We start from the raw sequence: 23141 nt of genomic DNA, 5'->3' as shown, positions 1-23141 counted from the left end.
CTGGTGGCAAGGTATTGCCTTTGTGTAATGCAATCTAGAACTTTCCTTTTTAGGGCAGTAAGTACAGACAGTCCCTATGGGATTATTTACATTAACAAACTGTTTTAACTATATACAGGGCAGCAGAAGTGCATCTGAAGTTTGTCGGTCTGTCTGACACTGACCTTGAGTGTTTACAGGTGGAATTCACAAACAACTTTCATATATTCTTATAAGGAGCTAATATACAAAGTTTTCTGGTGGCAAGGTATTGCCTTTGTGTAATACAATCTAGAACTTTCCTTTTTAGGGCAGTAAGTACAGACAGTCCCTATGGGATTATTTACATTAACAAACTGTTTTAACTATATACAGATATACAGGTTATTTTTATAACATCCTTACAGGGCTTGACTTCTGTAAAAATTGATGTAAGGCTTTCTGGCATTATTAAGCTACATCAAATTTTTACAAAGGCCCACCCCCTTCATGAATACCCAGTACCAGTTCTTCCGGTACTGGGTATTGGCTTCTACTCTTGCATATCTCTGTAACGTTTACTTCTATTACATTCCTTATATTTTTCATTGTGGTCTCTGTATCCTCCTTTTCATCTGCCGCCACCTTGACACTTGAGATGCGTAAGGTCTCTCCCCCTTTTACCTGTCCAGTATCTCTAATAGCTGGGGAGTCAGGCAATGAATTTTCCTCATCCTTCTGATCCAGAATCTTATTTTCCTTAGCTCCCCCCTTTTCTAGCTGGGAATGGTCGTTTTCTGTGCTGACCTCATTAATACTTTTGCCAGTGCAATGCCTCCAACTACCTCTCATCCCGGCACCCTCGTTGTATCCTGATATAGAAATCTCCCCCTTTGAATAATCACATGAGAACTTGTGTTTCTTAAGAAAGTCAGTCCCAATCGGATACTCGGGATTGCAACTTCCTGAATAGATATCCGGTTATCACTGAAACTTTGGAACCAGTGTCTAGCAAAACTCTGCATTTTGCCCCTTTAATTTTCCCCTTTATTACCATCATGGAGCTTTCCTGCTGACTTCTAATGCTTCTTGGCCATCTCTTAGTCCTCTGTGTGGGATGGTGGTGAGTCATTACCATATTGGCCTCAAATCTTCTATTCTTGTCATAGTTCCCTCTGCTGTGAGAGCAGTATTTGGCAATGTGCCTAAATTTTCTGCATCTGTAGCACTGGGGTGCTTCTCTCCTATTTTCTTTTTTTTGTTGTGTGTTCGCTCAGAGTCTAAGTTCTCCAATGAGGGTTTTGCTTTGATCTCCCCTAATTGATCGAGAATGGAGTTAAGCTTCTCCATTAAGGGCTGCTGTAGCTTTTCTACCTCTCTTTTTGATAAAGGCTTGTAGTTCTCTGTTAAAAGAATCAGAGGTTGTCTGTATGTTGTGGTCTACTTCATATATTTCTTTAACCTTATCTTCCTCTTTTTCTACCTTCTGTTAGTTTATTCTCTTTTCTTTAGGATTAGTAAGATTCTTCTCTTTCTTATTCTCACCTTTTGATTCTGACACCTCTGAAATGTTGAGTATTTGACTGTCACTAGATGCTGGATGTAGATCGCCTAACCTTTCTTCCCTTTCCTTTATTGCCTGATAGCTGTCTTCTAAGTTATTTATCTTCCTATTATATGCTGTTTCTTTATATTCCTCTCTCACTCCTAGCCTGAATTGGTTGGACAGCCCAATCAAAATGGCTCTTTTCCTCATCTGGCACACTCAAGCTATTTGCTAAGGTGAGCAGCCTATTGTAAAAGTCTGTGATAGTCTCTTTCCTTTCCTGCTTGCATTTCTGTAGCCTCCACAGGTTTGGACCCACGCTTCTAGTCTTGAAAACTGAGACATTAGGGTATTTTTAAACTTATTGTACTCCAAAGTGTCTCTCAGTATGGGAGAGGAGTACAAAAAGTTTTTAGCCCTGCCAATCAGTTTATTCCTTAATATGATAATATAATCAGATAGATCATGATAATATATCAGTAGCTGGGAGTCTGAAAAGTTTCCGACGTTCCTCATTTCCTCAACGAACTTGAAGAAGGACAACACATCATCGTGGTCCTCTCCAGAGAATTGAGGGATTAAAAGGTGAGCATTCACTGTTCTGAAAAATTCTCTATCCCCCATTTTATCAGTATTGGTGACTCCCGAATCAACATTGTTTACATTCATGGTTAAAAAAAAATTTCTTTTACGCTATATTTATACTCTTTTCTGTTTAGTTGCCTGATCTTAATTTATGAAACTGTTCCAGTCCACTTTTATCTAATTTACTTACTGTGGATTTGATCCTATTGGCTGTTGCAGCATTGTAAACAGGGGGGGGGTATATTTATATCAGCTGCTCTTTAGTCTCTTAGTCTGGGACAAACCATTACAATTTAACTTTTATATATATGTCCCGCTGAATATATGTACTTCAACCAACAAATATGCTATATCTAATTCACTACCAGCATATTCTTAACCTCAGTCCAGAACATACAAACATGATATAACTTTATAAACGTCTGGCCAAATATATAAATACTTCAAGGAAATACTCACTGTTGAACTGGCTCTATTGTCTCTTATCTGGTTCTGCAGGCTTCTTTTATTTCTGGGTCTCATCATTCGTGCTGGTTTCCTTTGGTCTGGTTCCGTCGCATTGTAGAAGATTTTTGGGGGATCGGATCATGTCGTACCGATACTGCTTTTTCGTCCTGACCATGTATACTTGTGCGGGCTTCTTTCTTTTAGCAGCATCGCACTTCCAAGAATTCCCGGGGCGTGACGCATATTTACGGTGGACTTCTTTATAGACAATCCCCTACTTTTCTTCGAACGTCGAACGGACCTGCGATGCTGGATTCCAAGATACTACGAGAGGAGACTGCATTTTTGCATACCTGCTTCCTTCTTCCTATGCGTACCGGCATACACCGCTGCATACTGCCTTCGCCTGTTACATCTTGTATCTCTTGCCTCTGGATGCCTGGATAAAAGAGAGACATGGATACTTCTGGGTCCTGTCTAATACTCCCTCTTGTAGTCCCTGGAATAAGGGTTGAGAACCCCTAGCATTCCTGCGCACAAAGGGGATGTGACCTTCGAGTTGTTGTTTACTTTTGTTACCCCCAGAACAATCAAAAACAATATGCGGGAGAGCCTTTAGTTGTTCGCTGCCTGTTGTTGCACTGTCCTTGGGACATGCATTAAATTAAGCTTTGAACAATTGAAGGCACTTTATAATTTCCAAATAAGGCTTCTAAACTTTCTTTCAACTTGGAACCACTAAATTTACAGGCCGCTTTCAAAGGCATTGGCCTTGAAATAGCAGCTTAACATTCCATTTTAATACATACTTGTATGGTATTTTGATTCACTCACAAAAAAAAATTTATAACTTTTGTTATAAATTTTTTATATATATAAAAACTTTATAACAAAAACCTTATATATAAAACAAAAATTCCCAATCAGCGTAAAATCAATTTCTTTCTGTATACAATGTTTGTGATCTCTTGTAAAATTCGATGTAAAGTTAAGAAAAAAATTCTTGCTGCATCGAAATTTTACATTAGCATTTTTTACTTCAGTTAGCAAATAGCTATTAACTCTGCATCCTCCAGATGGCTTAATACCACATACTTTCATAGAAGAAATATCCATAAATAAACTTAGTTCTCTCAGATAGAACGATAAGCAACTAAATAGACCATATAATGATAAACGTTAAGCATGATATGTATAAGAAACATCTGCAACCACAGACGAGTTGATGCAGATACTGACCATCACCTGTTAATAGCACATTACAAGCTGAGACTCTGCCAAACATGGCAACGTTAACAGAAATACTAATCAATATTATATTATGAGCATGAGGATGTAAATGTAAAAAAACCATATGTATGCAGAAACAAAAGAGCAGAAAATATACTATTTACTTCTGCCTATTATTGAGAGAAAACAGAAAATAAATGGATCAAAAATTATTACACATGGAGATGAAATTCTTTATTTCATAGACAATAGAAAGAAAAACCAAAGTTACAAAGATAATCTTTGTAATTTCTAATCTCTAATCCTAGTATTAATGCTAATCTTTGTTTTGATCTTTCTACTTCTTACCCAATAAAACGGAAATCTTTAATCTCCATTCTACTCTAAATTCTTGTCTCCTATCTGAACCTTGGTTTTTCAAAAAGTGTGCCAAGGCTATCAAGTGAAGAACCAGGCATACCCTGACTGGATTTCTTTGAAATCTCCAGCTTCCTTTACTTAATGGTAAAGAGCTCTTCCCAGGCTTATACCTAACCTGGAATAGTTCTAAGAACACTTTAAACACATCCAACATTGATTTTAAACAGCTAGAAGCAGAAAACTTTTATCTTCTCCAAATGTCAGTCACCTTCTGGTCTCTTGCAAAGCTCTATTGGGCATAACTCACCATCGATTGAAATCGATGGTGAGTTAGCCGATCTCATACGGAGGTAGCAGGGTTTTTTCTCCCGGAAACTCCGGTTTTTCATCCCGCATACATACAAATCGGCCCTTCAGAACACACGCAATTTACAGACAAAAATTACTAGTTGTGGTGGTGTTGGAGGTGGGCGGTAGATGGCGTTGATTCGTAGTAGAGGTAAGGTGTAGAGACAGTTGAAGATATCCTCCCGCGATGAGTCTTCGGACTCCTTGGAGGTATCAGGAATAATAATAATAATAATAATAATAATCACCACTGGATAAAGTAAATCTTTTGACTTCTTATTTTTTCTCTAGTTCTTGCATAATTGAGTTTGGCAAATGTTTCCCAGCCATTCCAAACACTCAACAGCCCTTTGATCTTTGCCAGAAAGAGATCCGAATCCTGTCCAAATTGGATAACAAAAAAAACTGTTTGATCCTGATGGCATTTCTCTGATTGTTCTATACTTCATACTTGTCTCCTTTTGTACATTGCTCCCTTTTTTTTTTTTTAATGCTTTCTTATTCCATTCATAAGTTATCACATAAGAAAGGTGACAACTCTATCCATTTTCTCTAACTTCAGTATGAATTCTGCCATTATACATCAACAGGAGACCTGCTTAGTTATGTCACTCCACCATCTTTGGACAAATAGCATTGAAAAGTTTGATGCATCTCATTTGATTGCTCTTTATTTCTAAGGCCTGGAGATAAAGGGTCTGGAACCAGACTTTTGCAGATTGGTTACCAGCTTTCTAACAACATACACATGTGATAGTGGTTGGCTTGCTTTGTTATCTTCTAACTGTGCAACTGATGCTGGGGGATGGTTGCACAAGGTTTTATTCTCTCACCCACTTTCTTCCTTCTGTATTGGTTGATCTCTGAGTTATGGCTATTTTTCTGTTCCTGAGACATTTTTTTCCAAGTCCTGTGAATTCCAACAACTATACAATTTAAACTCATGAAAATATTTTTAAAAAAATATATTTTTAAATCTATTTAAAATTTTTATATATCTTTAAAATTTAATATCTTTAAAATAATAAATTGCTGGTCAACAGTAGCATAATTAAGCCATAGTGAATTTTCAACTAAGCTTTCCAAATTGTTGCATCCATTTGTTGTTTTAGCCACAGTATATTTTTCAAAATTATTGCACATAGATGCTATCTTTCTGAAATTTTTTTATATGGTTCCTCTAAAATACAAATCAGTTCAATATAGCAAATGCTTGTATTTTTAAGGGGCACCCCTAGTATAAAAACACTGGGTTTTCTGTGATTTCTATGAATAAAAATTAAAACATAAATGATATATTTAGACATACTTTAAAAGTATGACATATGATGTATATTCAGACATACCTTGGGGAAGGTCTAAATGTTCTTGTCTCATTAACTTTAAAATTTTCTTGGGACAAATTTTGAGGAGGCATTATTGGCAATTCTAAGAAAATCTTACTGCAAGTATGACAAATATCAAGCCTATCAAATCTCAATCAAAAATGTAGAAACACTCAAAAGCTTAGAGCTGGATATAGACCATGAACTCCTTTTTGAAACAATACGGATAAAATTCAAAGTCAACTATAAAAGAAATAGAATTGATAAACTCCACATGGAAAAGTTAAAAAGTAATCAAATAAGATTAGGACTACATTAGGAAAATTGAAGAAATAAATAGGACTCAAACAGATGAAACCAAAAACCTTTGGAAAACAGGAAAAGAAATATTAATTAACTCGGCAAGGGAAACTTTAGGAATTTATAAGAGCCCAGTAATAAATGGGTAACATCTGAAATTTTAGAAAAATGTGAAGAAAAAAGAAAACTAAAAACAAAAATAAACAGACATACCTCAGAAGAAAACAAGAAGAAATACAAACAACTCAAAAACGAAATTGATGAACTCTGCAGACAGGCTAAAGAAAACTGGCTAAACTAAAAAGCAGAAAAATGCAATGAGTCATATAAACACCATAACTCAAAAACATTACATAACACAATTAAAGAAATTACAAAAAACTTTTCACCACTACTTCTAACAATGATCAACCATCAGGGTAAGGAAACAGGAAATCCAAATGCGATAAAAGCAATATGGATGGAACACTACCAAGAAACCTTTAAGAATAACAAAGCCCCACACTAACTCAAAACATGATGCCTTAATGATCCTTCCATCGGAAGTGGAGACTGCTCTAAAGCAAATGAAATCACCAGGGATAGACCAAATTCCATCATAACTCTGGAAAGAAGGAAAGCAAATAACTTTAAAATTCCTTACCACACTTTTCAACAAAATCATTAAATCAGGAGAAATACTAGAAGATTGGAGAAAGGAATTATCATACCAATTTACAAGAAAGGTGATAAGAAAAATTGTAAAAATTACAGATCAATCACATTACTCAGCCATGCTTACAAAATATTTACAAGAGTATTATAGAACAGAATAAAGAGCACATATGAGATCATTCTTAGTGAAGAACAGGCAGGCTTCAAAAAAAAATGCTCCACATTGGATCAGATCTTTGTAATAAAATGAATAGCAGAATTATACTGGGAACATAACAAAAATATCTATTACTGTTTTATAGATTTTAAACAGACATTCGACTCAATAAACAGAGTAACTTTATTAAGAATATTAAAACAGAAACAAATCGATGAAGATACCCTAGAGTTCTTAGAAAAATATTATAGCCCCACAGAAGCAATAATTAAATTGAACAGTATAACAGATAAAATAAATGTCAGTAAAGGAGTAGCCCAAGGATGTCCCATCTCCCTATATCTTTTTAACATCTACCTAGAGGATATAGTTCAAGAAGGAGAAAAAGGGGTCAACCTAAATGGTTATAACCTTAATAACATGAAATATGCAGATGACATTGTATACAGCAGACACAAAAGAAAAGATGGTGAACTTAATAACCAAACTAAATAATACAGCTAAAGAATACAGCATGACCATAAATACAGACAAAACAAAAATCTTGATAATTGGAAAAAATGAAGACAAAGTAAACTTCTCCTTGAATGGATCAATAATTGAACAAGTAAAACAATTCAACTATTTAGGAACAGTAATGACAGAACACTTAGATACCATGGCCACTATTAAACATAGAATATCGACTGCATGGTTATCATTTAATAAGCCTAGAAAAATAATAAAATCTCCAAACCTCTAAAAATAAAATTATATAATGCAATCATAATACCCACTGCACTATATGCTTCAGAAACTTAGACACTCAAGAAGAACAGAGATACAAAAACTGGAGGCTTTTGAGATAAAATGTCTCAGAAAAATAAAACAAAATAGACAGAAAGAAAACAAATGAAACTGTAAGACAAGATCTAAAATATACAGACTCATTAATAGAAAAGATCAAAAGAAGACAACAGCAATGGTACGGACATGTCGAGAGAATGCCATCAAAAAGGCTACCCAACCTCATTCTCTATGCAAGATTAGAAGAAAAAAAAAAGGAAGACCAAGAACTAAATGGATAACATCTATAAAGGTCAACTCCAGATGACAAACATATAGACACTCATCAGCCATGCAAGAAACTGAGACTCCTTGAGGTTGTTGTGGAAACACGAAAGACTCAACCTGTTCCCGACGGAAGTGGACAGTAAGTAAAATTATATTTAAGGGAAACACAAATCAATGTGTATCTATATGATACAATACTTATTTTATCAAAATTAAAATTTATAATAAATTACACTTTTTGTATCAGATTTGTAAATTTAAATTTATGAAATGTCTTGAATCTTGAGTTATTTTTCTTAGAACTTGAGACAAGAAAGATTAGAAAATTTCCCAAGAATTTTGTTCCAGGAATTCCCAGGACAGAAACCCTACCGACCATCAATCCACTGTACAGCTTTGCTAATGAATGACAGCCCACTTCATGCCTCCATCTCATTTAATAAACCTTGCACTATACGTTACTACACCCTTCTGATGTCATCTGCTACTGCCCTAAACTTTGATTTCCAAACCATTCTTCTGTGGTTTAAACACAATTCTACCTTATTTCCTACAAAAAAGCTTTTTCTTCCAGCTTTATTTTTGACAGCACCCAAATCTCTAAACAAAATTTCTCTTCTTGTTTAGAATTACCTAACATCAAATCTCTCTCTCTCTGCACACAAACATATCACAATTATTGCTACTTCAGCATCTAAAATATTAGGAAGGATTTTTCTTTTCTCGAGACATTATTTTAACTCTAAATAACTGTTAGATCTGTATAAATCACAAATCCCTTTCATCTGTTGAATACTCTTCTCACATTTGTGATGATGTCACTAAGCTTCCCTTACAAATACTTGATTCAACACAGAAAAGAGCAGTTAGATTGATTAATGATCCATCTCTTACAAGTTAATTCACTTTCACATAGGTTTTTGTCTTTGACAAATACTTCCATGGCTACTGTTCATCTGAGATATCATCTGTAATTTCCTCAGTCCCTATCCATTGAAATGCATGTATCAACTATTTAGTAGCATTTCACAGTTCATCTTCAGACTTTGCAGAATAAATTTCTCATTGTCTTCATTCATTCCTTTTACTGTTGTCATTTGGAACAATGTCTATCTTGTGTGTTTCACAAGGAATACAATCCATGTCTTCAAATGGACTATTGTGCCCAGATTTGGTCACCTGGTTTTCAGAAGGATGAAGAGATGTGAAAGGATCCAAAGGCGATATGATAAAGACCTACAAGTTGGTAAGGGGTTGTTATAGGATCAATGCTGGAGAAGTTCTACAGAAAATAGTGGGAGACCGGGGGAGAACCAGAGGTCATCCCTGGAAACTGTATAAAGAGGGTGTGAGTAGGAGAGTGAGAGGCAGGTTTTTTTCGTGCAGAGTTGTAAATGATTGGAATGCCTTGCCTGAGAGTGTGGTGTCTGCAAGGAGTTTGAGTGTGTTTAAGACACGGTATGATGAGTTGTGTGCGGGGGGGGGGGGAAGACGTAGCCTTCTAGTATATATATAAAGTTTTTCAGTAATAAAGCAATACTCTAGAACATACAGGGTGTTCGGGATAAATTTGACATATTTATAATTAATTATATTTTTCCGTAAGTTACATGTATTAACACACGCTTCTCTTCATTTAAAAGTTTGGACCCTTCTTCATTCATATACAAGATGTCAGAAAGGATGGATAGCTGGAACCCACCTGAATCATGGAAGAGAATAACTTGTATCATGATGATTCGTGCCCGCCATCAAAATAAGGATATTACGACTGCTGCCCAATGCTCCCTGAATACAGTAAAAACAATCAGGCATGAACTAGAGACTTGCAATGGTGACTACGAGGATGTAGCAAGAAGAAAGATCCCTAGCAGACGATCTGATTGCGTTCGTACAGCAGAATTCCTCGCAAATCTGCAGGAACAGGTGTTGAAGAACCCTGGCATTGGAATTCGGGCTTTGTTCGTGGAGTTGCTAACTGTAGTCAAGCCCTGGATAACAAGGGTAGCCAATGGTAGGCCGTATGTATGGCAGCAGGATTCGGCCCCTTGCCACACCTCTGGGAAAAGTCAAAAATGGTTGTCTGAAAATTTCTACGACTTCACCAGTCCAAATGTTTGGCCTCCAAACTCCCCAGACCTTAACCCCATGGATTATTTTGTATGGGGCACAGTTGAAAAAGACACCAATCGCACTTCCAGTAATACAAAAGCCCAGTTAATGGATAAAATTAAAACAGTTTTTGCGGCCCTTCCCAGGGAGACTGTAGCATCAGCTTGTTCGAGGTTCCGAAGCAGAATTGAAGCTGTGATCGATGCTAATGGTGGTTATTTTGAGTAAATCTTGTTGATAGTATTGTAATTAACTCTGCCTGTAATGTTTTTTAGTCAATTCATTAAATTTAATAGATACAAAGAAGATTTTCTTTTTCCTTACGAAACTGTCAAATTTATCCCGAACACCCTGTACTTTGTGATAGAACATACTTTTTCTAGAGACCCATGAAATATATGAGAGTGGTTCCATAAGTTTCTGGTCTGACTGACTTTTGATAGAAAGAAAACAACTGTCACTTTTCAACATAATATCCCTTTACTTCAACACTTTTCACAATGAATTAACATTTCTATGCCCTTGAAAAAATAGTCTGTACTACTTTTGTCTGCAAAATGGCTAAAACTGCATCTTTCACCTCATTGACATCTGCAATTTTTTTCCCTTATATGAATTTCTTCAGTTTCAAGGAAAGGTAGTTGCTGGGTGCTAGATCTGGACTGTAGGGTGGGTGTTCAATCTCCTGGAAGCCACAGTCCTTCACTGCAGCCTTTGCTGCAATAGCTGTATGGACTGGAGCATCGTTGTGCAGGAGGGATGCATAATATTCTGCATTCACGGTGGTATTCCTTTCCTTGAAGTCAACCAAGAGATCTTGGTGAACTGAATAACCTTGCTTTTCTCAGTAGTGCTTCACCTGGTTTGCACCACTCCATGGATTCCCCTTTGGAAAGAGGATCATAATAAAGGACCACGGTTTCATCCCTGCTGACATTGGATTCCAGCAACTTGTGGGAACAGGTCATGCAATGCTCCTTCTGAATTGAAGAGAGAAGTCTCTTCTTTGGCATAAAACTTTATTACAGCCAATTAGCATGCCACGTGTTAGTCAAATGCCATGCATGACAGATAGCACATAGTTGGTGCTATCTGTCATGCATGGCATTTTAAAATTGGCACGATTTTGTATGTCAGACCAGAAACTTTTGGTAAGAAAACGGTTTCTAGATATGAGATGTTAATTAGATTGAGTATAATGTAATGTCCAGAAAGTTTATTGAATTAATTACATTTAAATTTTAAATTATTTTCTTGAGATAATAAGGCACCAACATCATTTGTGATATTGTACTGCTTGTAGATAATTGTTTTTTTATTTTCTTTTATTCTTTTTTTTTTTTTGTTTTTTAAGTTTTATGTGATCCTTCCACATCATCAACAAAAGAATTTAATATTACATTTGGATGGCTTTTGCGGCGAACATTATGCTATGATGAGTATGTCGGCACCTCCATTTTGGTGAGTGTTAAAATTATGTATTTGACATGCAAACCACACACACACACACACAAAATACTATATGTACACAATATCAAACCTATACTGTAAGCCTATATATTTGTTTAAATTTATGTGAATGAAGTAAAAGTTATTAAACATTATTTACTTGGAAAATAATTAAAAAATTTCTGAAAGCTTTCAGAAAATTATTTCTGAAAAATTTTGATTTATTAATGGAACATGTGCACTAGACATATTGAAGTAGGTTTTACAGCTTACATATGTAACAAAAATTATATAGTTCATTCAAAATCTCCTATATATTTCATCCAATGTTAAGTGGACATCATCAGGAAGATAGATCGTTAACTACCTTCAAAACATGAATCAAAATAATGAGTCATAAATCAAACGTATGTTAACTCGTGTCTCGCTCACTGCTGAAGTATATATTCCTGATGTCCACATAATGTTGGATGAAATATATTGGAGTTTTTGAATGAATTTTATGTAATTCAATTATATAGAAGGAACAATTGTAGCAAGTTAGGCTGATTAAAAAAAAATCTATTTAAAATAATTATTAATTAAAAAAAACATATGTACAATTAATAGTGTGATCACTTACTAAAACTTGGTTATTGGCATGCTGTCTGATCGTTTCAAGTTCAGATGATTTTTTAGCTCTTCACATGTTTCAAGGAAAAGACGATCAAATTTGAACTTGCCGGATTGAAGTTTTGTCTGTTTCTAAAGAACTTCTGCGCCTATCATCAATATCATGAAAAACAAGGCCGACTTGTCAAATTCCAAAAATGTAATGTAGTCTTGATGTTCTTCAATTCTAATCAAGGCAGAATGGCTAGTCTGTCCAAAATAGGAAAGATGACATGAGTTGGATACTCGATAGACACCTGGTATGGAAAGAGTTGTATCTGTTATATCTATTGATGGTGGTAGGAGGAAGATAGTTTCCAAGCTGGTTTTAAGAAAGCATATACAGAAACCATCAAAAAATGTTTACACACTTCAGCAAAAGAAAAACCTGTATAAAAATTGTAATACTAAATTTATACAGACATCAAGGGATGAATACAAGTTACCTTTGACTATACAATTACACGAGGTGCTCAAAGTGGTTACCATTAGTGTCCAGACACTTATTATTACTGTGAACTACTGCTTAGGCAACATTGGCCAAGGTGTCCAGTGGGATTGCTGCACATGCCATTTCAATTTCTTTACAAAAGGCCACCAGTGTAGTTAGTTTTCTCTGTTACATGACATCCTTTAGAGTCACCCATAGGTAGAAGTCCAAGGGTGTTAAATTAGGAGATTGTGTGTATGTGGGGAGGAACTAAACTGCACCTCTTAGCCCTATCCATTGTTCCTGCAAACTCTCGTCGAGGTAAGCTCTCACATCTTGGTGGTAATGTTGTGATGTTGTTGTGTCCCAATTTAAGAGAATGTTACGATGCTGTAAAGGAACGCGAACAATTGCTCGGAGACCTCCATCCTGCACATGTTCATGGGTCAATAAACATAATTGAAGAGAAGGGCAATTCTGAAAAGGGGCAAGGACATATTAAAGAGAGTAAGGAGAGGAGAGAAAGATCTAAGTCAAGGAGACAGGGAAATTCCAGGCTCAGATCGGCAGTTCTCCAGGTTCAATCAGTTTGAGCAATGCATGGGGGAAAGCATAGCAAACAAGCAGAATTTCACTAGATAGAATAATAATCATAAATTGGGACACAACATAAATGGCGCAGCCGACAGGATGTAGTTTAGCTAATTAAATATTAATTACAAGCTATTCACAACAAGTTGGTTTTGGGCAGCAATTTCAGACAACGTTTATCAATGTACAAAGGTTTATTAAACTCATTAGTATGGTACAATTCAATTTCTAATATAATTCAATTCAATACTAAGAAAACATTTACAAAACAACATTAGCTTATCACAAGTAATTTGGCTATGATCCTATATGGGTATTGTGATCATGCCGCCATATTAAATTCAACACATACAATCATATGTATAATCCCAGATCTAATTAACACCTTAGTTAACCCTATATTAGTCTGAATATATGCTATATGCTGTTGCACATGGACATATGTGATCAGTTCACTCTATTTAACTATCCAAAACTATGTAGATTAAATTATCCTTACACTGTACTAACACATAACTTTGACATGTAAAACTTTCCTATACGTTACAATACACATGCATAATTCTCAGGACACGTAATTTCTTATATAATATTTAACAGGCATACTTTCATTATAATCAGTCATGCACTAAAGTCCTAGTATAAATTTCCTTAGTCTCTTCAACAGTTCAGTAATAGAATAATGATTACAATTACAGACGATTTTCAGTTAACACGAGATTTTTACAGTACCTTTTTCTCTTGAGTTTTCTATATTGGCCTCTACCTTTTTCCGATTGAACTATCCTGGTATGATCTCTCCTATAATCTGTCACTCCTAAGTTCTTTTGGCATTAAACTGTGCTTATGCAATCTTTACTTTTCGTACTTGAATTAAGAACACACTTTAGAATCATCTATACCATGACTATGAAACTCGCCACGTGGACACCGACTTCTTTACAGATTTCCCTTTCTCGTAGTTGCCACTGGATGATGAACCACTTAGACAATACCTTCTTTCCTTTGGCTAAATGGCATTCCTCATTTCTTACCATAGGAAACATGGAATCGAAATCCCGCTCACTTTTGTTTCCTTGTTGTGACGACGGAGATAACTCCAATCCCGCCACTCAGGAAAACCACGTGAAACCTATACGAAGGAGCTCGTGAAGAAACTATCCGGAAAAAGCCTTCTGGGTGGGGTTTCTAACCCTTTTATACCTTGACACCTACCGGCACCTTCTTTAATTTCTTTTTTCCGTCCCTTACTGGATTCGACTTCACCGACCAATTAGGGTGGCGTTTTTCTGCCAAACATCCTGAAGTCGGCAAGCACATGACGATGTCTAAATCTGGGAATTGACCCTGAGCGATATATCGATTTTCTTTTGCTAGCCTCTAAATTAACCCCCCTTCCAAAATTTTTCTATGAATTTACTTAATATTTTAATCTCTAGCCTCTCACATACAATTTCTTATGACTAATCCTTTCTGTCTTACTTAAAAAAAATTTGTTTATATAACAACTGTAATACATTCCTTCTTTTATTATTTAGTTCAACAAACACTTTTTTTTGACATATATTTTACTTGAATGCAAGAATATTTTTCTTTCTTTAAATAATCTATCTATTAGCTTTTATACACGGGTTTTATTTTATTTTCTCTTCATGTTACACCATGATAACTGAAAATTCAACATAATGAAGGTATCAGGGTGTAACAAAGGTTTCCCCTTTAAACAAAAAAAAAATTTTTTTTTTAATTCTTTTTTTTTTAATCCTTTTTTTTCCCTTTTTTTTGTAAAAAAATGTTACTTTAATATCTGCCAAGAATATTAGCAAGCTTAATATGGCTTTTAATGGTGATTCATAATGTTCAACTCTTCTTGATCCCTTTGTTCATTTATGTTACTAAGCAGACGTTGGAGAAAAGAATTAAAGTCTCTACGTAGATAATTACCATTTTCTTGAATGTTGGTTTGCACCCATGTGACTCGAGAAAAGAGATTTGATAATTGTGATGAATGTCCTGGTTTTCCTAACTTCTGATGACAAAACACTACATGACTGTCTTTTAACCCTTGTGCCTGGACAAAATTAGCATACCACATATCCATCTCTTTTTCAATATTGAACTGCTCAGTACTATATACAAATATTACACCATGTGCAGCTTTCATTAAGGCTGGCCAACAATTTTCATACCTTGTATCACCACTGCAGTCCCATAATTCCACTTCTGCTTTGACAATTCTTCCACTCGCATTAAGACTGTCACTTTCAAATTCTAAAATTCTCAAACATACCATACTAATGAGTTTAATTAACCTTTGTACATTGATAAAACAGTTGTCTGAAATTGCTGCCCAAAACCAACTTGTTGTGAATAGCTTGTAATTAATATTTAATTAGCTAAACTACATCCTGTCGACTGCGCCATTTATGTTGTGTCCCAATTTATGATTATTATTCTATCTAGTGAAATTCTGCTTGTTTGCTATGCTTTCCCCCATGCATTGCTCAAACTGATTGAACCTGGAGAATTGCCAATCTGAGCCTGGAATTTCCCTGTCTCCTTGACTTAGATCTTTCTCTCCTCTCCTTACTCTCTTTAATATGTCCTTGCCGCTTTTCAGAATTGCTCTTTTCTTCAATTATGTTTATTGACCCATGAATATGTGCGGGACGGAGGTCTCCAAGCAATTGTTCGCGTTCCTTTACAGCATTGTAACATTCTCTTAAATTGGGACACAACATAAATGGCGCAGTCGACAGGATGTAGTTTAGCTAATTAAATATTAATTACAATCTATTCATAACAAGTTGGTTTTGGGCAGCAATTTCAGACAACTTTTATCAATGTACAAAGGTTTATTAAACTCATTAGTATGGTACAATTCAATTTCTAATATAATTCAATTCAATACTAAGAAAACATTTACAAAACAACATTAGCTTATCACAAGTAATTTGGCTATGATCCTATATGGGTATTGCGATCATGCCGCCATATCAAATTCAACACATACAATCATATGTATAATCTCAGATCTAATTAACACCTTAGTTAACCCTATATTAGTCTGAATATATGCTATATGCTGTAGCACATGGACATATGTGATCAATTCACTCTATTTAACTATCCAAAACTATGTAGATTAAATTATCCTTACACTGTACTAACACATAACTTTGACATGTAAAACTTTCCTATACGTTACAATACACTTGCATAATTCTCAGGACACGTAATTACTTATATAATATTAATATTAACAGGCATACTTTCATTATAATCAGTCATGTACTAAAATCCTAGTATAAATTTCCTTAGTCTCTTCAACAGTTCAGTAATAGAATAATGATTACAATTACAGACGATTTTCAGTTAACACGAGATTTTTACAGTACCTTTTTTTTTTTCTCTTGAGTTTTCTATATTGGCCTCTACCTTTTTCCGATTGAACTGTCCTGGTATGATCTCTCCTATAATCGGTCACTCCTAAGTTCTTTTGGCATTAAACTGTGCTTATGCGATCTTTACTTTTCGTACTTGAATTAAGAACACACTTTAGAATCATCTATACCATGACTATGAAACTCGCCTCCTGGACACCGACTTCTTTACAGATTTCCCTTTCTCGTAGTTGTCACTGGATGATGAACCACTTAGACAATACCTTCTTTCCTTTGGCTAAATGGCATTCCTCGTTTCTTACCATAGGAAATACGGAATCGAAATCTCACTCACTTTTGTTTCCTTGTTGTGATGAAGGAGATAACTCCAATCCTGCCACTCAGGAAAACCACGTGAAACCTATACGAAGGAGCTCGTGAAGAAACTATCCAGAAAAATCCTTCTGGGTGGGGTTTCTAACCATTTTATACCTTGACACCTACCGGCACCTTCTTTAATTTCTTTTCTCCGCCCCTTACTGGATTCGACTTCACCGATCAATTAGGGTGGCTTTTTTCTGCCAGACATCCTGAGGTCGGTGAGCACATGAGCGATAGTCTATCAATTTTCTTTTGCTAGCCTCTAAATTAACCCCCCTTCCAAAATTTTTCTATGAATTTACTTAATATTTTAATCTCTAGCCTTTCACATACAATTTCTTATGACTAATCCTTTCTGTCTTACTTAAAAAATTTGTTTATATCACAACTGTAATACATTCCTTCTTTTATTATTTAGTTCAACAAACACTTTTTTTGACATATATTTTACTTGAAAGCAAGAATATTTTTCTTTCTTTAAATAATCTATCTATTAGCTTTTATACATGGGTTTTATTTTATTTTCTCTTCATGTTACACCATGATAACTGAAAATTCCACATAGTTAAGGTATCAGGGTAACAATGTGCCATCTTGTTGGAAGAGAAAAAAATCATTCCTGAATGGCAGGTAAAATGGATGTGCGTAGCATATCTAGGTACACTTGACCAGTAACAGTACCTTCAAACAAGAATGGTCCTATTAAACCCTTAGATGACAATCCACACCAGACATTGAGCCGCAGTAAATTGACTGCCTTGTCCATATAAACGCCTATATTTTCTTGAGCCAGTAAACACCATTATGCTGATTCACTGTTAACACCATTAAGCTTAAATTGTGCTTCATCAGACAAAACCATCTTCCTCATAAACTTCCTCATCCTCATCTACCATGTGTTGAAACCATTCACAATATTGCATTTTTCAACCAGGATCGTCTTCTTTCATTGCATGTAATAATCTTGGGAGGCAAACTTTCTATTTAGCTGCTTTAAGAATGCACCATATGCTTGCACTGCTAACTCCTGTCTCACATGCATATTGTGTGGTAGACTTCTGTGCCGAGCGTGTTAACTGTTTCAACACCATAGCCAAGGAAGCAAGATGTTGCTGTGCAAGGCCTTCCGGATCTTCCCTTGTTTGAGACTCATGGGTCTCAAACTTATCTTGAATACATGTAGGCATGTTGGAGAGTGTGTTGCGAACTCGCACCTCCATTGTTGTTGAACTTTAACAACATTCTCAAAGTTTAAATACCACTTTAAAATGGTCTTGCATTCCTCGATTGTGCCTCATCCATTTTGTTTGATTGTCCTACCAGTCACCTGTTGATGCTAGTATTCATGTGAATAACAACATCTTTTGAGAGAACATCATACCACACCGCTATCGTAATTCGATCCAACTTCGAAAAAAGTCTATAGATGACATCTGTTAAAGCGTATATACATTTTTTGATGGACTCTGTAGATTGAATTTGTGAAGAATCCTTGCTATTTGTTCTAAGGTTCCTTTAAGGTAGAATATTGAAATTTTTTTCACGTCAGATTGTAGTCTGGTAGAGGGATGATAGTTATCAATAATTTTTTGAATGGTAGTTTTGAAGCATCCATTATATATCAGATTGTTTTTAATTTTATTCAGTTTATCTAACAAAAGAGGTTCAGAAGAGCAGATTGTATGAGCTCTGTGTACAGGTTATGTTGAAGTTTCAGTTTATTGGAAGCCAGTCTTTACTGGTAGATACATTCACTCATCCTCCCACCATCATTCATCACAAAAAATGGGTATTACCAAGAGCCTTATACACTGAACTCATATGATCTGCTCTTCTGATTACCTTTTGTTAGATGAACTGAATAAAATGAAAAGCATTCTGATTTGTCATGGCTACAACAAACCTACCGTTCAAAAAATTATTGATAATTACCATCCTTCTACCAGACTGCAATCGCGAAAAGAATTTCAATTACCCTACTTTAAAGGAACCTCGGAACATATAGCAAGGATTCTTTGTAAATTCAGTCTATATGTTTCTTTCAAACCAGCTCAGAAACTGTCTTCCTTCCTACCATTAACAAAAGATACATTACTACTGCTTTCCTTATCGGGTATCTACAAGTATCTTACTCATGTCATCTTTCCTATTTGGGACAGACTAGCCATTCTGCCTTGATTAGAATTGAAGAACATCAAGACTACATTACATTTATGTACTTTGACAAGTCTAGCCTTGTTTATCATGCTATTGACACTGGGCACAGAGTTCTTTGGAACCAGACCAAACTTCACTCCAGCAAGTTCAAATTTGATAGTCTTTTCCTTGAAACATGTGAAACGCTAAGAAATTGTCCAAACCTGAACTGATCAGACTGTGCCAAATCCAAGTTTTAGTAAGTGATCACTATTAATTGTTCATGTTCATAAGGTTTTTTTTAATTAATAATTATTTTAAATATTTTTTTAATCTACCCAACTTACTGCATTTGTTCCGTAGAACTCTAATAGTGTTATTATTATTTAAAAATAAAGAGCCAATAGGCTTCATTTCGGCGATGTAAAATGTTATTTAAATTAAGGGGATATTAAATCCCACATTGTTTTAAAACCAAATAAGAAACTCAAAGATCGGAATCAAAGAGTTTCATGCCGAATATAGTAAACTATAAAAGTATCGGTGACTACTAGCGTAAGCTAAAGCATGTACAAACTAGGGCAACTCGTAGCAAAGGTGGAGAAAGTTCTGATCGCTATTCTTAGTATTTTCCATAATGTAAAACCTATCTCCTAGGAGAAGTATGATGTTTTACATTATAATATATATATAATATAGTATAATGTAATCTATATTTATTTGGTCTAGCTACTCACTGATGAGATCTCAATAAAGATTGAAATCGGTTTGGGTAGTGACCTCCCACCATAATGTAAAACATCACCCATCTCCTAGGAGATGGGTTTTACGTTATGGAAAATACTAAGAATAGCGATCAGAACTTTCTCCACCTTTGCTACAAGTTGCCCTAGTTTGTACTACATGCTTTAGCTTACGCTAGTAGTTGCCGATACTCTTATAGTTTACTATATTCGGCATGAAACTCTTTGATTCCGATCTTTGAGTTTCTTATTCGGTTTTAAAACAATGTGGGATTTAATATCCCCTTACTTTAAATAGTGTTATTATTATTACACAACACTTCGAGCGAGTCCAAGACTTATTGAGGGAGGGCACCTACTCTATAACTCTCTGTCTCCAATCAATCCACCATTTACAGCAAACCTCATCATCTACACCAATGCCATTTACTGCTCACAGCCACTACTAGTATTTTCACAAACAATCACAAGCATCCTTTCCCATGGCAGGATTTGAACCCACAGCCTTTGGCTGGAGAGCAGATACGCTAACCACTCAGCCAACCAGACTGGCTAGTAATATCATATACTTTAGCTGCGACTGAGTCATGAGCTAACATACGTTTGATTTATGACTCATTATTTTGATTCATGTTTTGAAGGTAGTTAACAGTCTCTTTTCCTGATGATATCCACATAATGTTGGGTGAAATATATTGGAATTTTTGAATGAATTCTATATAATTTTTGTTATATGTGTAAGCCATGAAAGTTACTTTAATATTTCTCTAGTATAACATAGCATCATCAGAGCAAACACAGTGACAAGGCAGACAATTAAGATAGTTATTTAGATACACTGAATTCCTTTACCTCCTTATGGTATTTCAACCTTCTAGTGGTAAGAAGACTTACTTTTGTCAGTGACCTCTAGATGTATGTCAGTTGTAGCTAAGTTACTGATGGGGTCTCTCTAGCTTATCAAGAAGTAGATACCATGCTAAGAGAGATACCTCGAGTCCTCCAGATTGGGGTTTTGCACAAGGCTGGTTATCTTATCTTCTCCTGCAGCTTCTCCCACTTAAGTGGGGTCACTGTTGATGATGAGTCTCCTCCACATCCTCCTGTCTTGGGCTGTCACCACATCCAAGTTCTTCATCCTCAAGTCCTCTTCTACCAGCTCCCTCCATCTCTTCTTTGGCCACCCACACTTCCTCCTTCCTTGCACATCCATCTGCATGACCCTTCTTCCCACATATTCGTCCTCCCTCCTTATTACATGACCAAACCATCTCAACCTTGCCTCCTGTATCTTCGCTCCTAAGTTCGTAACTTTCACTGTTTCCCTCACATAGTCATTTCTCAGACGATCCTTTCTGGTCACACCGCACATCCACCTAAGCATTCTCATCTCTGCTACTTCCATCCTGCTGATGTTATTTTTCCTCAGGGCCACAGTTTCTATAGCATACGTCATAGCTGGCCTCACTACTGTCCTATAGATTTTGCCTTTCAGATTGATCGGCACCCTCTTATAGCATAACACTCCAGCCATCTCCCTCCAGTTCCTCCAACCCGCTTGTATCCTGCATCCCACTTCCTTCTCAGCTCCTCCATCTTCTTCCACTGTTGAACCTAAGTATCTAAAGTCCCTCACCTTCCTGATGACATTGCCTTCCAGCTCCAGATCTGTCTCCTGGCTGCTGCCCATTGTGCAACACATATACTCTGTCTTACTTCTGCTCAGTCTCATACCTCTCTCTTCCAGTACTTTTCTCCATCTTTCCAGTTTAGTTCCTGCTTCTTCTCTTGAATCTGCACACTTGATAAGATAACCAGCCACAAGGCTGGTTATCTTATCAAGTAAAAAAAAAAAAATCTCTATGTTCAGAAGATGCAAATGGAAACTTCATCAGACAGAAATAATGGGTTATGGTTATGAAAGGATAAAGATAAAAAATTAGAAATGTAAGAAGTATAATAACAAAGGAATTGGAATTAGCAAAACAACTAAAAACAAAAGCATTAACATAGTATTGATAACAGAAACAAAAAAAAAAGTTAAAAGGAACAAAAGATATAGATTATGTTATGTCGTGGCCATTTTAATTGATAATAAATAGAAAAATAAAATACAAAAATACACTTTTGTAAATGATCAAATTATAACAGTTAAATTAAAAACAAATAAAGACTATTTAATATTGTAGGCATCTTTGCCACTGAAGAAGGTAGAAAAAGAGTATTTTGAACAGTTTTATGAGGAGCTAAAATACAAATGCAGTAAAAATAACTATGTTGATAAATGGAGACCTTGGTGCTAGAGTGGGAATAATTCAATCTCAAAGGTTATAAGTAAATATGGAGAAATTTGCATAAATAATAATGATCATGAACTGTCAGACTCTTGCATTTTCATTAATAACTAATACTTTTTTCCCTTCAAAATATTCTAGTCTGGTTTGAGGCTATCTCATATGCAGTTGTATTTTTAAATTTTAAATATATTAAATAAATACCTTTCTTTAAGGGTTAAAATATTTAAAATTTTCCTTCTTGAAGCTCTTAGTCTGTAATGGCAAATCATAGTTGGATTTCTTCCTACTGCCATTTATATATTTGAATGTATTGACAGTTCCTTTAGCACAAAATGTTTTCATATAAATATTGTTTAGACTGTCTTATTGTGTTGTGCATGATAGTGGTTTGGACTCCCTTGAACTATAGTGTATACATTCACTGTTCATTCAAGGAGACCCAAAGAATCTTTGCTGGTGTATTTGAATGAATTGGCACTCAGCAAAGTCCATTTTTACTTTTACATCTGTAGGTCAGGTATAGTTTATTTTTCATCAGGAAGTTTACTCACTACTTTGAGCAATGTTTGGGAAAACATTTTTATCTATTTATCAGCAGCGAATCTACAGTTAGTAGTGATTTTGTTTACAGTATGCCATCATCATCATCAAATTCTTGACATGTATTATGTCAAGAATTTTCCTCCAATTAATTTGGAGGAAAACTGTTGATAGGAAGTTAATAATTTTCCTCCAAATGAATTCTGTTATCTGTCAAGATTCCAGTGATATCAGATCTTATGTTTCTGTCTTCTAAGGCACTTCTTACTGTATCAATTCATCTAGATCTTGGTCTTCCTTTGGATCTTTTTCTTGCCATCCTGGCAGTGAACACTTGTTTGCTAACCCTTTCTCTCTGATTTTCTTTAAGTAGCCATACTACTTGAGATTAATGCTACTGAAACATTCCTGAATGCTAACAATGGCAAATTTTTTCCTAATATCCTCATTTTTAGTACAATACTG

The 23141-nt window shown here is 35.4% G+C and overlaps 1 protein-coding gene across 2 annotated transcripts in view; it reads left to right on the top strand.

The window, feature by feature from the left end:
- The window catches only part of LOC150105074 (Golgi-pH regulating cation channel), a 450265-nt gene that overhangs the window by 31131 nt on the left and 395993 nt on the right, over positions 1-23141 (top strand). For both annotated transcript variants that reach the window (XM_090395474.1, XM_090395473.1), the window contains exon 3: positions 11430-11536. In XM_090395474.1, the coding sequence (XP_090251600.1) occupies positions 11430-11536 (107 nt within the window). The remainder of the gene's footprint in view (positions 1-11429; positions 11537-23141) is intronic.

This window comes from Typopeltis vanoorti, chromosome 7 (assembly GCF_054136105.1).
Source record: "Typopeltis vanoorti isolate ZY-2024b chromosome 7, IOZ_Tvanoo_1.0, whole genome shotgun sequence".
NCBI lineage: Eukaryota > Metazoa > Arthropoda > Arachnida > Uropygi > Thelyphonidae > Typopeltis > Typopeltis vanoorti.
This window is presented reverse-complemented; position numbering and strand designations above follow the sequence as displayed.